Raw genomic sequence first — 14,991 nt, 5'->3', positions numbered from 1 at the left:
GTTTTTATTAAGCTTTCCAAGAAGTGTGGGATAGCCATTAAAATGACAGAGGTTGACAAACTTTCTATAAGAAACAGACAGTAAATATTTCAGGCTTCACAGACCACACGGTCTGTGTCACGATTACTCAATTCTGCTACTGTAATGACAAAACCAGCCACAGATGATATATAAACAAATGGTAAGGCTATATTTCAGTAACTTCATTTACAAAAAACAGGCTGTAATCTTTTTTTGCCAATTTGCCAATCTCTGTTATAGAAAATTTAATTACATAAAATTAAAATATTTCACCATTTAAAGTAAGGTTATAAAACCAAGTACATCAAGAGCCCATTTTTACAACTAAACACAGGTACAAAGCATACACACACAGGAAAGGACAGGAGTAATATAGCAAAATGATAACAGTGTTCATCATTAGGTGGTTGGAATATAGGTGACTCTTACTTTCCTCCTTATGTTTTTTTTTATCTTTTCCACGTATTCTTCAACAAATATGAACTATTTTGTCACCAGATTTTACTACTTTTTTTCAGTTAAAGTTCAGGGGAAGAAAAAAAGGAATAGGAAAGCTGAAGATATTTTCTTAAGTAAAAAATTAGAATACAGAAAGAATGGTAGGAAAGATCCCATATTACATGTATGAATGGATATGGAAAGAACACTCCTAAAAGGATTATACAAGAAACTACTAACATGGCTGCCTCTGAGGTGGCCTACAAGACCGGGGAGAAGAGATGTGAAGGAGTCTGACTTTATCAGTTTTTTGTTTTTTATGTTTTGTCCTATATGCATGTATTAATTTGCTTTAATGTAGCAAAATTAACATTATTTTAAGAGAAAGGAGAAGTTCACTCCCTGTCTCTTGGGCAGTGTCTTACACGAAGGCAGATGTAGCACTGGGGCTTGTCTGGACTGGCATGACATCAGCATAGGTTTCATCCAGAGAGAGCAGCACATTGGCAGCTTGTTGACCTGACTCAGCAACAGCCAGCAGCCGAGGAAGGTCCCGATAGGCATCTGGACCAGCCAAAATATCCACCATTTTCTCCCTGTTGAGGATCTCCTCCTTCAATCTCTCAGCCATGCAGCCTGAGGAAGGAAAACAAAATAAGTACCCATTCACAAATGCATCTGGTCTCGTGGTTTCTTCTCAGTACACATTACCTCCAGCTACATTCAGAGACCAGGGCACAGAAACTTCTCTAAGAGTTTAGCATCATCATTCCCCAAATTTGCCCAATACTTCCATAGCACTGGAACCTGCATCTTCCTATATGAGAAAACCAAAGGAAGCAAGCAACTAAAGAAATCAATTAAATGCTCAGAAAAAAATTAAACCATCATCCAGGGGCACCTGGGTGGCTCAGTCAGTTAAGGGTCTGACTCTTGATTTGTTCGTTTGAAGTCATGATCTCATGGTTTCATGAGTTTGAGCCTCTCATCGGGCTCACTGCTGTCAGCACAGAGCCCGCTTTAGATCTTCTGTCCTCCCTCAATCTGCCCCTCCCTCTCTCAAAAATAAACATTAAAAAAAAAAAAAAAAAAAACCTATTCTTGGTTATACACCTATGTTCATAGCAGTATCATTCACAATAGCCCAAAGGTAGAAGCAACCCTAGTGTCCATCAACAGATATGGTGTATACATAAAATGGAATATTATTCAGCCTTAAAAAAGGAAGGAAATTCTGATATATGCTATGATATGGATGAATCTTGAAGACATTGTGCTAAATGAAATAAGCCACTCACAAAAGGACAGATATTCCATGATTCCACTTGTATGAGTTACCGAGAATAATCAAATTCATAGAGGCAGAAAGTACAATGGTAAATTGCCAGGAGCTAAGGTGAGAAGGGAAATGGGAAGTTATTTAATGGGTAGAGAGTTGCAGTTGGGGAAGACGAAAAAGTTCTGGAAATGGATGGTGGTGATGCTTGCACAACAATATGAATAAACTTGAAGCCACTGAACTGTACATTTTAAAAAAGGGCTCAAATGATAAATTTCATGTTACCTATATTTTACCACAATAAAAAACAAAGTATTGGGGGGATTTCTGAAATTCCTAACAAAGATACAGCCAGGGGCTTCTATAATGAAGGCACTGAAATGAAACAAAACATTTCAGGGGCACCTGGATGGGCTTAGTTAGATCAGCGTCCAACTTCAGCTCAGGTCATGATCTCTCAGTTCGTAGGTTTGAGCCCCGCATCGGGTTCTATGTTGACAGCTCAGAGCCTGGAGCCTATCTGGGATTCTGTGCCACCTTCTTTCTCTGTCCCTCCCCAGCTCACTCTCAGTCTCTGTCTCTCAAAAATACATAAACATTAAAAAATAAAAAATAAAAAAAGAAACAAAACATTTCAGCTAATCCTTCCATCCTCCTATGTCACTTAGTACATTAATCTGTATAACAGGATATGCTCCAACTATGTTTTGACCCATCAATAGGAATTAATTTAATCATTCCACAATGGACAGCCCATTTTAAAGTTAAATACATTAACTAAATTCTGGGACCAAGAGGGTACAGAATATTCATTTTTGAGATATGCTTTCCAGCTATCTAGATCAGAGGTGTCCAACAGAACTTCCTCAAATGATAGAAATATTCTTTATCTGTGCTGTCCAAAATGGTAGCCACTAGTCAAGTGTGACTACTGAGAAGTCAATATGTGGCTAGTGAGAGTGAAAAAGTAAATTTTAATATTATTTAATTTTAGCTAAATTTAAATAACCACATGTGACTAGTGGCTACCATACTGGTCAGTGCAGATCTAGATCCTCACTTGGCTCTACTTCAGGAGTCAAGACGAAAGGTGCCTACACTCTAAATTCATGCTGTTCCTTCAGACGCCAAACTCTCTCCTATCCATAACTCTGCCACCATCAGCCCCATTAAACTCTAACAAGGACAGACCATATTCTGAGTACCCATGATTTCAAGGCACTATGAAAAGCCCTTTTTATGAGCTTTAGCTTATTTCATGCTACAGCCTTTGACATCAAATACAAAAGTTACATGGGACGCATGACATTTCTTCAAACGCTGGGAATCCAGCATCTAACGGAAACCCTAGCATACAAAGCTACATGAAGGGGCACCTGGGTGCTCGTCACTTGAGCATCCGACTCTTGATCTCAGCTCACGTCATGATCTCAAGGTTCATGGGATCAACCCCAACATCAGGCTCTGCATTGACAACACAGAGCCTGCTTGGGATTCTCTCTTTCCCCCTCTCTCTCTCTCTGCCCCTCCCCAATTTGCACATGTATGCACTATCTCTCTCAAAATAAACAAATAAACTTAAAAAAAAAAATTTCAGGGCACCTGGGTGGCTCAGTTGGTTATGCATCTGACTTCAGCTCAGGTCATGATCTCACAGCTTGTGAGTTCAAGCCTTGCATCGGGCCTTTGTGCTGACAGCCCAGACCCTGGAGCCTGCTTCAGATTCTGTGTCTCCATCTCTCTCTGTCCCTCCCCTGCTTGCACACTGTCTCTCTTTCTCTCCCCAAAAATCAATAAACATAAAAAAAAAAAATTTTTTTTTTCATTTTCATGGAGCCCAACTATCAAAACACAAAATCTCCAAATTACCGGATACCTAGAATCCCAATTCTCAGAGGCACTTGGGACCGGAGCCGTTTTGTCTTCAGGGCTTTAAGCTGATGTAAACGATTCCAGATGGTCTGTTCAGCCTTCTCCCTACAAAGATCAAAAGAGGTATAACTGAACCTGAAAATCAACTATACCACAAGCTAAAAGAGTAGGGCAACGGAAATAAAATCAAAAGAAACTTCAACCCTTTAAATGAATATCTACCTTTTAAGTTAAGGGAAGACAGGCAGGGAGCCAACTGAAGAAGCACCACTTGCTATAATTCACCATTCCCACAATGACACCCTTCCTGCAGATCTCCACACCTGACAAGCCTTTACGTCAAACTCAGAATCTACTTCACAAAGCCTCGTACAGAGTCTGTCTGCCCTTTAACTGCCTTATAACTATACTTTGCCCTATACTTAGCAACTTCTCTTTTATTGTTTGATTTTTTATATAGTGCTTTCTGCCAGATGTTAGAGCTATTTGTGACTCTGCTTTAGTTCCCATATCAGACTAAGCTCCTTAAAGCAAGGCTCCATGGAGGAGGGTTCATTTCTGAATCTCCCAAAGCCAGCTAGTTCAGTGTCTTACAGCAGAAACACCCCCAACAAAAATGCTGGATTCCATTAACACTAAGGAAACACTAACACAAATGTGCCTTGTACACAGAAACAAAGTAAGAAACAGAATATGTTTACTTCCGATGGATGCCACCCATCTCCGTTCAGAAGAACCCTGTCCCCGGCCACTGACTGCACCCTAACCCTCATGATGCTACATCCTAAACAAGTGCCATTACCTGCAAGAGAACCCTTAGGAAAAGCTGGGTGCCTCAACATACCCCTCATCTATAAAATGGGTTTGATTATAGCACCTACCCCATAGGGTGGTTGTGAGAATTAAATCAGTGTATGTATAGTGCTCAGCACGAGACAGGATACGCAGCACGTGCTGGGCAAATGTCAGCCCGGTTCCATCGCCGCTATCTCCCATGTTGTAAAACTGCAAGTCCACTGACTCATCTCCACAGGTAGGCCAGCCTGGCACTGCTAACTCTGACACAAAACACGTTCACTCTCTAGGTAAAGAACAAACTCCCACCTGATAGAACATGTGACAAGGAGGATCACATCAGCCTGAGTGGAAAAATAGGAAAAAAAGGGAAAATTACAATCTCTGAAATCTGCCTTGTAGAATCACTACCCACAGCTTTTTCTTTCCTATTATTCCTACTACTGTGGTAAAAACATACATAAAATTTACCATTTTAACCATTTTTAAGTGTACAGTTCAGGAACATTAAGTACATTCACACTATTGTGCAATCATTACCACCATCAAGCTCCAGAATCATTTCATGTTCCCCAACTAAATCTCCTCTGTTGGGTTCAGAGATTAAACACTAACTCCTCCGTTCCCCTCCACCTCACAGCCCATTTTTAACCTAGTTCCTTGCCTAAAAATGAGCACCACAATAAAAGTTTCAAAAATAACCAGAACAAAAATACACCTTAGTCCCATGCTACACACTTTACTCAAGGAAACCCACTCTCACCAGGCCATACCCTGTTTCTAAAGCTGTATCTAAGTCCTGGCACAGGGGCACCTGGGTGGCTCAGTTGGTTAAGGGTCCGACTTCAGCTCAGGTCATGATCTCACGGTCCGTGAGTTCGAGCCCCGCGTCGGGCTCTGGGCTGACAGCTCAGAGCCTGGAGCCTGCTTCGGATTCTGTGTCTCCCTCTCTCTCTGACCCTCCCCCATTCATGCTCTGTCTCTCTCTGTCTCAAAAATAAATAAACATTAAAAAAATAAAAATTAAAAAAATAAGTCCTGGCACAAATGCAGAGTCTCATCCAGGCCCAGGAAACAAGGGAAGCAGAAAACCCACGTACCTCTTGGAGGTTCCTGGTGCGCAGGTAGCCACTCTTCTGTAAGACAGACCAGGCTATCTCTGTGTCATTCACATTCATCTGACAGCCATAGGTCTCCAGGTAGACTGCAATGAGAGGAGGATTCCACAGTAGGCAGACTAAAAGGGACCGTATGTCTCAAAAGGTCTCTTTCCCAAATGCCCCAGAAACATCTGAGGCAACCAGTTATCCAAGTCCCCTGTTGCCTCAATTCTAAGATACCATTAACTGCCAGAGGTACTGCCAAATTAACAACAGCCTTTCAGAACAAAAGAAACACTGCAATACATACATACATAATTACAGGCCATGTCATTTAAAATACAGGGGAAACATGCACCTGAGAATCAAGGCAACGTGGTTATAAAAACAGAAAAGGGAGGACTAGCTGATAGTGTTGATTATCAACTTAGGGGGAAAAATTTTTTTTTTTTCAACGTTTATTTATTTTTGGGACAGAGAGAGACAGAGCATGAACGGGGGAGGGGCAGAGAGAGAGGGAGACACAGAATCGGAAACAGGCTCCAGGCTCTGAGCCATCAGCCCAGAGCCCGACACGGGGCTCGAACTCACGGACCGCGAGATCGTAACCTGGCTGAAGTCGGACGCTTAACCGACTGCACCACCCAGGCGCCCCGAAAAAATTTTTTTTAAGTAGGCTCTATGCCCAGTGTAGAGCCCAACACAGGGCTTGAACTCACAACCCGGAGATCAACACCTGAGCTGAGATCAAGAGTCAGAGGCTAAACCAAGTGAACTGCCCAGGCGCCCCAAAAATAAATTTAAATCCATTACACTCCTCCTTCTCAAAACAAGGTTCTCCAACCTCTGAAAATAACAACAATGGCAGGAGGGTACACAAAGCCACAAAATAAAAATGAGGTAACTTCCTACTACAAACAAACTACAAACTACAGACATACATCTCAAATGAAAGCAAGCATTGTGGCACCTGGCTGGCTCAGTCAGCAGAGCATGGAACTCTTGATCTCCAGGTGTAAGTTTGAGCCCCAGGTTGAAGTAGAGCCCACGATGAAGTAGAGATTACTTAAAAATAAAACCTTTAAAAAAAAAAAAAAGTATGGCTGTATTATGACATAAAACACATTTGCATAAAGCTTCTTTTTTAATGTTTATTTATTTGAGAGACAGAAAGCATGTGAGCAAGTGTGCAGGAGAGGCAGAGAGAAAAAGGGAGAGGGAGAATCCAAAGCAGGCTCTGCACTGTGAACACAGGGTCCAATACAGGTCCCAATCTCACAAACTGTGAAATCATGACCTGAGCTGGAATCATGAGTCAGATGCTTAACCAGCTGAGCCACCCAAAGCTTTCACAACATCAAAGGGTGCCTGGGTGGCTCAGTCCATTAAGCGGTTAAGCATCGGACCCTTGGTTGCGGCTTAGGTAATGATTTCACGGTTCATGAGAAAGCATGGGGCCTGCCTGGGATTCTCTCTCTCTTCCTCCCTCTCCGCCCCTCCCCTGGCTGCACTCTCTCTCTCTCAAAATAAATAAATAAACTTAAAAAAAAAATAGGAACATCAATTTCACACTCTGGCAAGCCCTTTCAAACTAAATTCCTCTATCAACCCCTGTCCCCACTGGCAATCTTTAATCCACAGACCCAAATAAAGTCAAAATGAAGTTAAAAGTTGATGACAAAAAAATCCTATGAAAACCAACAGAAAAGAGCAGTAATTTATAAAAGAAAGAAACATCAGGTTTTGGGGTTTTTTTAATGCTCTTTGGCTCACTTTCCTTGTCTAAAAAAAGAGGACTAGTGGGTGTGTGGGTGGCTCAGCAGGTTGAGGCTCAGGTCATGACCTGACTTTGGCTCAGGTCATGATCTCACAGTTCCTGGGTTTGAGCTACATTGGGCTGTGTGTTGACAGCTTGGAGCCTGCTTCAGATCCTCTGTCTCCCTCTCTCTCTGCCCCTCCCCTACTTATGCTCGCTCTCTCAAAAATCAGTAAACATTTAAAAAGAAAAAAAGGGGCGCCTGGGTGGCGCAGTCGGTTAAGCGTCCGACTTCAGCCAGGTCACGATCTCGCGGTCCGTGAGTTCGAGCCCCGCGTCAGGCTCTGGGCTGATGGCTCAGAGCCTAGAGCCTGTTTCCGATTCTGTGTCTCCCTCTCTCTCTGCCCCTTCCCCGTTCATGCTCTGTCTCTCTCTGTCCCAAAAATAAATAAATGTTGAAAAAAAAAAATTAAAAAAAAAAAAAGAAAAAAAAAAAAAAGACTACAAAATACCTAGCAGGAGTCATAAGATGTACACACTCCTTGATTTACTAATTCAACTCCTTGATATTTACTCTGAAAAAAAAGGTCTTAGAATATATACACCCAGTTATATGTATATGTGTGTGTGTATATATACAAAGATACATATTATAGCATTACTTATAAAAACTTTTGAAACAACCTAATGTCCTACTAGAGGGAACAGGTATATCATAGTACAGCACAATGTAATATTTTGTACCAATTTTTAAAAATTTGATTATGAAGACTGCAGTATTTAGAAAAGTGTCAAATGAAAACATCAAGTTACAAATGATTTGTGCTATATGACTGCAACCAAATCTTTAAGAATTATGGAAGGAGGGCACCTGGGTGGCTCAGTTAAGCATCCAGCTCTTGATTTGGCTCAGGTCATGATCTCGAAGTTTGTGGGACAGAGCCCCCCATCTGGCTCTGCGCTAACAGCATGGAGCCTGCTTGAGATTCTCTCTTTCCCTCTCTCTCTCTCTGCCCCTGCCCTGTTCACGCTCGCTCTCTCTCTCTCTCTCTCTCTCTCTCTCTCAAAATAAACAAGCAAACAAATATTTAAACATTTGGGAAAAAAAAGAATTATAGAAGGAAATATTTTTTTTGAAACAGAGCAAAGGGGGAGAGATCTGGTTGCCCTTCAATGTCTCTTCAAACTTGTTTTTTATTTTTTCAAACTTTTTTTTTAAAAGGCATTTTGGGGCACCTGGGTGGCTCAGTTGGTTAAGCGTCTGACTTCTACTCAGGTTATGATCTCGCGGTTTGTGAGTTCAAGCCCTGCATCAGGCTCTCTGGTCAGCAAAGAGCCAGCTTTGGATCCTCTGTCTCCCTCTCTCTCTGCCCCTCCCCGACTGGTTCTCTCTCTCCCTGTCTCTCTGTCTCTCTGTTTCTTCCAATAAACTTTAGAAAAAAGAAAAAGAAAAAAGGAAAAGGTATTTTAACTGACTGTATAGTGTTTCTCAGAAAACCTTTATTGAAGCATAAAAAGTGAATTTCTACAGCACCAATAGTGAAAGGTGCCTTATGACTTAAGACGATCTAAAAATCAGAACAGAGACTATAGGGTTTCCAAAAGTAACCAAAGAGAGGACTCCCCAGGACTTCCACCCCCAGTCACATGGACCAAAAGTATGAGTTTCTTTATATTAATGTTACTTGATAAAGTCTGACAATTCCATAAGCCAGCAGCCTTCCCATACTATTAACCCTGCAGAGCCAGGTCTGCAATAAAAGAACAGTTAAGAATCAGAAATGCTGGAAAGGAGCAAAGCAGAAGTCCAAAGAGAAAAGAAAAATAAAACCAACCTTTTCTCTGCCTCCCAGAAAGTTCATCCACTGTGAGATAGGGGGGTGGGTCCTCCACATCAGGCTTCTCTTGAGGATCTAAAGCACTTCTTAAAAAATGCTGAAAAGTCGGGCCAGCAGCCAGCCTAGAGCTGAAATCCTTCCGAACTCCATTTTCCTGCTGCCTCTCTGGACCGGGACATGTGGTGCCGTGGACACTACTCTGTGCCCTGCAGGTCCTGAGCAGCAGCCAGGACACAGAAGCCCAGGGGCCCCTTCTCTGTGCTTGCAGGACACACTGTAAAGGATGCATGGCACTAAACCAACAGCCAAAGTCTGCAAAAGAAAAACAGGTATCACCAATGTTTACTAACACGACATACAGGGCAACGCTATAAGCACTTCCAGTGTATTAATACATTTAATACACAAAAACCCAAGAAGATACTCTTAATATTATCCCTATTTTACAGGTTAAAAACAAAAAACAAACAAAAAAAAACTGGGGCAACTTACCCAAGATCACACAAAGGGGTGCCAGAGATAAGATACAAATCCAGGCAATTTTCACAACAAAAGGGTGGTAGAGAGATGAGATGGTGTGACAAAATAACAAAGTAGCACCTTGTGCTAGGAACAGTTTCAAGGGCTTTCCATGTAATAATGCATTAAATCTTCACAGCAATCCTTGGCAAAATAGACAGTAGACACCATTGTTACCCCATTCAGAGATGAGGAAACAGACATAGAGAGGCTAAGGAACTTACCTAAGCTCCACCTAAGCAACAGAGCCAGGACTCAAATGAAGGTCTATAGGACTACAAAGCCAGCGCTCCTAGCCACCTTGCTACAATGCCTGTTTCTATGAAAACCACTGTCTGAAGGCATCTTCCTTTGAGTTCCTTCAAATGGTAAGTATCTAACATGAGGCACCACGTCTGATCAGTGACTCCTCCCACCCTCCAAGAATCTCAAATTGCTGCCTTCAAAGTTCCTACCCAGGCCCTCTCACACACAGCTGGGGGAATGGAATATTGCAAATCTTTATACAGGATGATTTGCCACTTTCCATGAAAATTACACAAACACTTTGACCAAGCAGTTCCATTCCTAGATATTTATCCTACAGATACAGTCTTACATATACAAAATGCCCCGTGTATAAAGATATTCGATGCAGCAGTGTTTCTAATAGCAAAGGAATGGAAAAGATCTAAATGCCATCAAAAGGGAACTAGTTAAATAAGACATGGTACATCCTTACAATGGAATAAAATGCAACTGTTGGAAAGTAAGGCTGAATCTATACATGACAAAAACAAGGAAGCACAGTGTTCAACAGTACCTATAATATGTTGTACTTTAATCTGTGGGGGAAGGAAGGCAAGAATATTAAGGTACACACTTATAAATGAACATAGTATCTACAGAATGCATAAGAAACAGTGGTTGCAGGCACCTGGGTGGCTCAGTTGGTTGAGTGTCCAACTTCGGCTCAGGTCATGATCTCACTGTCCGTGAGTTCGAGCCCTGGGTCAGGCTCTGTGCTGACAGCTCAGAGCGTGGAGCCTGCTTTGGATTCTGTGTCTCCCTCTCTCTGTCCCTCCCCCATTCGCTCTCTTTCCTTCAAAAATAAATAAACATTAAAAAAAAATTTTTTTTTTTTTAAAGAAACAGTGGATGCCTCCCAGGAAGTAACCTAGATGACTCAAAGTATGAGATGGAGACATTCTTTCTACCACATGTCCTTAACGGACTTCAGACCCCTTCAGGGTCTCCAGCCTGACTGCCTCACTCCAGTCATACCAGACATTTCTGTACTGATCTTCCCTAGCTTCTAGGCTTTTGTACACACTGTTCTCTCTGCCCAGTATATCTTCTATATACTTACTGAGCCAACTCCTATGCTTTTAGATCTGTTTCCTCCTAGAAGCCTGTATCCTCAAAGTCTAGGCTGGGGTCCTCCTCTGGGTTCCCGAAGCCTCCTTCTAATCTCTATCTCAAGACTCATCACACTCTGCTGTTAATTACTACTTACACTTCTGCCATCCCTTACAGGCAGACAGGTTCCTAAAAGCAGGGAACAAATCTCATTCATTTCTACATTTCTCAGCATCTCCCATTCAGTAACTGACTCCTGGCAGGAGCCGTACATGTAAAATGAGCAGATGTGGCCGATGACCTCTCTCACTTGATCACCTGCCATATAGGCTACCCGCACTTTAGGCAGGAGCAATGCTAAGCTACATTCAAGTATCAGAGAACAGCAGTCTTTTAGAGAGAGCTTTAAAGTCACTCTTTTCTGCCCCTTACTTGTTGTGTGACCTTGGGCAAGTCAAATTCCCATCTCTGAGCTGCCAATTCCACATCTGTAAAATAAGGATTAAAAGCAGTACCTGTGTCCCAGAGGTGTTGTGACAATTAAAGAAATATTAAAAACCCAACTTGGCTTACAGTAAGTCTTCAATAACTGCACATTTGCAGCCCACACTCCCTTTCCCGGGAGGTACAGAGCAATACAGTTAAAAGCATGAGCTCTGGAGTCGTAGTCTGACCCACATGCTGCCTAGCCAGGTAACCTTGGGCACCTGGGGTGCTTCTTAAACTCGGAGGGCTTCCGTTTCTTAATACTACCCATCTCTTCGAATGCTGGGGGGAATCAAATGTGATAACGCAAGCAAAATGTCTGCAGAACACAATGTAAGGGCTGGGGGGGCGGGGCTCAAAAACTGGTAGTCGCCAATAACGTTAAGACGGCAACCTCACTTCAACAAAAGTGAACATAAACGATAAACATCCCAAACATTTTCTTGGGTGGTTACCAGGCTTCAGGCGCGGTGCTTAGCCCTTCCCATGGATTACAGTATTTAATCCTCACAGCAGCAGCGTAGAGCAGGTTCTATCATCCCCGCTTCACAGGTGAAGAGGCTAACGCTTGAGGGCAAGGAGGGGTGACTTGCCCAAGGTCACAGGCGAGCAGGCAGCGGAGCTGGGGCGCGAACCCCGACAGACTGACTCCAGGGCCCGCGCCATCTCCCTTTGAACGCCGCGCACCGGCGGAGCCCCGCCGCCCTCCTGCCCCAAGCACGGGCCACCTCCGCCGCCCCGGCCGCTCACCTCCCGCAGCCCGAAAACCCAGCAACCGGCAACAGGAGCTCCCCTCAGGCGGCCTGGACCCCCACCTCCGCCTTCCGGCGCCGCGGAGCGCGCGCACAAGCGACTTCCGGTCCGCCTCGGCTTCCGTCCCTGACGGTGCACCGGAAGCGCCTCCTCCTGTGCCGGCCGGGTGGCTCCCGGATCCCGGTTCCCGGCTCCCCACACCCCCGCCCCCCGCCTTGGGAAACCGCTGCGGTGCTGACCTGTCTGGTCGCCCCTAGTTGGCCTGCGGTAACCCAGCGCTTGCAATGGAGTGAGTGCGAGTTAATGTGCCCTAAATGTAAAATATACACCGGAGGGGAGCCTGGGTGGCTCGCTGGGTTAAACATCCGACCCTTGATTTTGGCTCAGGTCACGATCTCTCTATGGATGAGATGGAGCTCGGCATGGGGCTCTGCGCTGTCATAGCCTCTGTTTGGGATTCTCTCTGTCTCTCTCTCTGCCCCCCCCCCCTTAAAGTAAATAAACTTTTTTTAAAAAAATACACAGCGGGTGTGGAAGAAAGACTGCAAAATATCAACCATTTTTATGTTGATTACTTGTTAAAATAATATTTGGGATATACTGGGCTAAATAAACATAATTTAAATTGTTTCTTTTTACTTTTTTAAGTTTATTTATTTATTTTGGGGGAGAGAGGGAGAGACAGAATACCAAGCAGCCTCCGCGCTGTTAGCGCAGACCCCACGCAGTCCTCAATCTCAGGAACTGTGCGATCATGACTTGACCTGAGACAGTCTGGCCTTTAACCGGCTGAACCACCCAGGCGCCCCTCTTTTTACTTTTTTACTGTGGCTACTGGGAAGTTTTAAATTGTATATTGGCTCAGTCCGTTAAGCGACTAACCTCCGCGCAGGTCATGATCTCATGGTTTGTGGGTTCGCTGCTGTCAGTGCAGAACCCGCTTCAGATCCTCTGTCCCCGTCTGTCTGCCCCTCCTCCCCCTCCTCTCTCTCTCTCCCTCTCTCCCACTCCCTCTTTCTCTCAAAAATAAATAAATAGTTGAGCCTCCAACTTACACTTAGGTCGTGATCTCACAGTTTGTGAGTTCAAGCCCCACATCAGGCACGCTGCCATCAGCCTGTCAGGGCACAGCCCACTTCAGATCCTCTGTCCCCTCTGTCTGCCCCTCTCCCACTTGCACTCTCCCCCAAAATTAATATTTTTAAAAAATAATAAATGTTTAAAGAATAATTTGTATACGTGGCCCACATACTCTTTCTATTGGACAGCGCTGTGCTAGAGGTTAAAGACTTCCCATTGCCATTCCAGCCTGAACCCCCATCCTGAGAGGGTGGTTACAGATCCATAGTTCGGCTGCCTACAGGGACATGTCCTCTTGGGTATCTAATGACCAACTCTACCTTAATACAGAACTCTTCATTTCCACACTCACATCCTCACCCAAAACCTGTTCCTTGCCAGGGTAGCCCATCTCAGTACATGACCCAACCATCCTCCCAGTTGCACTAGGAGAAATTGAAATGGGCCATTTTTGTTTCCTCTCCCTCAACCTCCAGATTCAATCCGTCAGCAAGTCCTGCCAGCTCTAACTCAAAAATGTCTCAGGGCACCTGGGTGGCTCAGTGGGTTGGGTGTCTGACTTTGGCTCAGGTCATGATCTCACTGTTTGTGAGTTCCAGCCCCACATCAGGCTTTGTGCTGACAGCTCAGAGCCTGGAACCTGCTTCGGATTCTGTGTCTGCCTCACTTTCTTCTCCTCCCCTGCTCGTACTCTCTCACTCTCAAAAATAAATAAACATTTTAAAAATGTCTAAAATTTACCCACTTCCTGTGCTACAACTCTAGCCCAGGCCACCAACATCTCATCAGAAACTACTGCAATAGCCAGCAAAGTTTCCTTGCTTCTGCCCTTGCCTTTGTCGCCTACAGACTATTTCCCATACCGAGCCTAACAGAATTTGTTTGTTTGTGTTTTATTGGCTAAGATCATGCCATTCCTCTGCTGAAAACTCTGGGTAGCTTGTCATTGCCATTGCAATAAAATCCAGATTTCCTACCATGTCCTAGGGCCTGCATGATCTGGCCTCTGCTTACTTTTACTTCCCCAACTTACTTCTAACATGTTCTCTCTAGTTGACTACACCTCAACTCTGTAACTTTATTTTGCTCCTTTCAATAAATACTCCAAGCACATGTTTATGTCAGAGTCTACTTAACAATTATCTTTCTGGAATGCTTTTTCCCAAAATTGTTTCTTGGCTTGTCCCTTCTCATTCTTCAGGTCTCACCTTAAATATCAGCTCTTCAGAGAGGCCCTCCCTGACCACTCCATATAACCTGCTCCCATCACTATCCCATCATTTTCTTCATGGTACTTGTCACTATCCAAAATGATGGCATTATTTATTTACTTGCCATTGCCTGAGAGCAGGGATACATTCTGTCTTGTCCGTTGCAACATCCCCAAGATCTAGCAGAGAGTCTAACTCATGGAAGAGCTTAACAAATAGTTGTTAAATGAATAAATGATTGCGTTGTGTTTTAGTCTGGGTTCTCCAAAAACAGACCCTGAGACAAGGATTTGAATGCAGGTAGGAGGTCTCAGGAAACATTGACAGGGTAGTCAGGGAAGGAGACAGGGTAGGGGAGATGGCCAATAAAGAATGTTACCATGGTGGCCATCTGGGGTTTAATTCTGTTGGGGAGTTCTGGGAAACCGTGTAGCACACATACCTCAGAATTATTACACCCAAGAGGAGAGGAAGCTAGACTAGTTATATGCCAGCAGTCATGGTA

At 43.7% G+C, this 14,991-nt stretch overlaps 1 protein-coding gene across 5 annotated transcripts in view; it reads right to left on the bottom strand.

The window, feature by feature from the left end:
- Positions 1-12,343, bottom strand: part of CDK5RAP1 (CDK5 regulatory subunit associated protein 1) — a 194,940-nt gene extending 182,597 nt beyond the window's left edge. For 4 of the 5 annotated variants that reach the window (XR_003423984.2, XR_008289143.1, XR_008289144.1 and 1 more), the window contains exons 1-6: positions 12,193-12,343; positions 9,097-9,411; positions 5,506-5,609; positions 4,715-4,749; positions 3,615-3,715; positions 885-1,095 (exon numbers count right to left, since the gene is read on the bottom strand). Coding sequence is in view for 2 of the 5 variants with exons in the window: in XM_027069859.2 (XP_026925660.2) it covers positions 885-1,095; positions 3,615-3,715; positions 4,715-4,749; positions 5,506-5,609; positions 9,097-9,388 (743 nt within the window). In the remaining 3 variants the exon portion in view is untranslated. Of the gene's footprint in view, positions 1-884; positions 1,096-3,614; positions 3,716-4,714; positions 4,750-5,505; positions 5,610-9,096; positions 9,412-10,534; positions 10,700-12,192 lie in introns of those variants that run through there. The other variant, XM_027069860.2, reaches the window with a different exon arrangement.
- Between the last annotated feature and the right edge of the window lie 2,648 nt (positions 12,344-14,991).

The sequence above is a fragment of the Acinonyx jubatus genome, chromosome A3, assembly GCF_027475565.1.
Source record: "Acinonyx jubatus isolate Ajub_Pintada_27869175 chromosome A3, VMU_Ajub_asm_v1.0, whole genome shotgun sequence".
In the NCBI taxonomy this organism is placed as follows: Eukaryota; Metazoa; Chordata; class Mammalia; order Carnivora; family Felidae; genus Acinonyx; species Acinonyx jubatus.
Note: the sequence above shows the minus strand (reverse complement) of the source record. Positions and strands in the feature narration are given on the sequence as shown.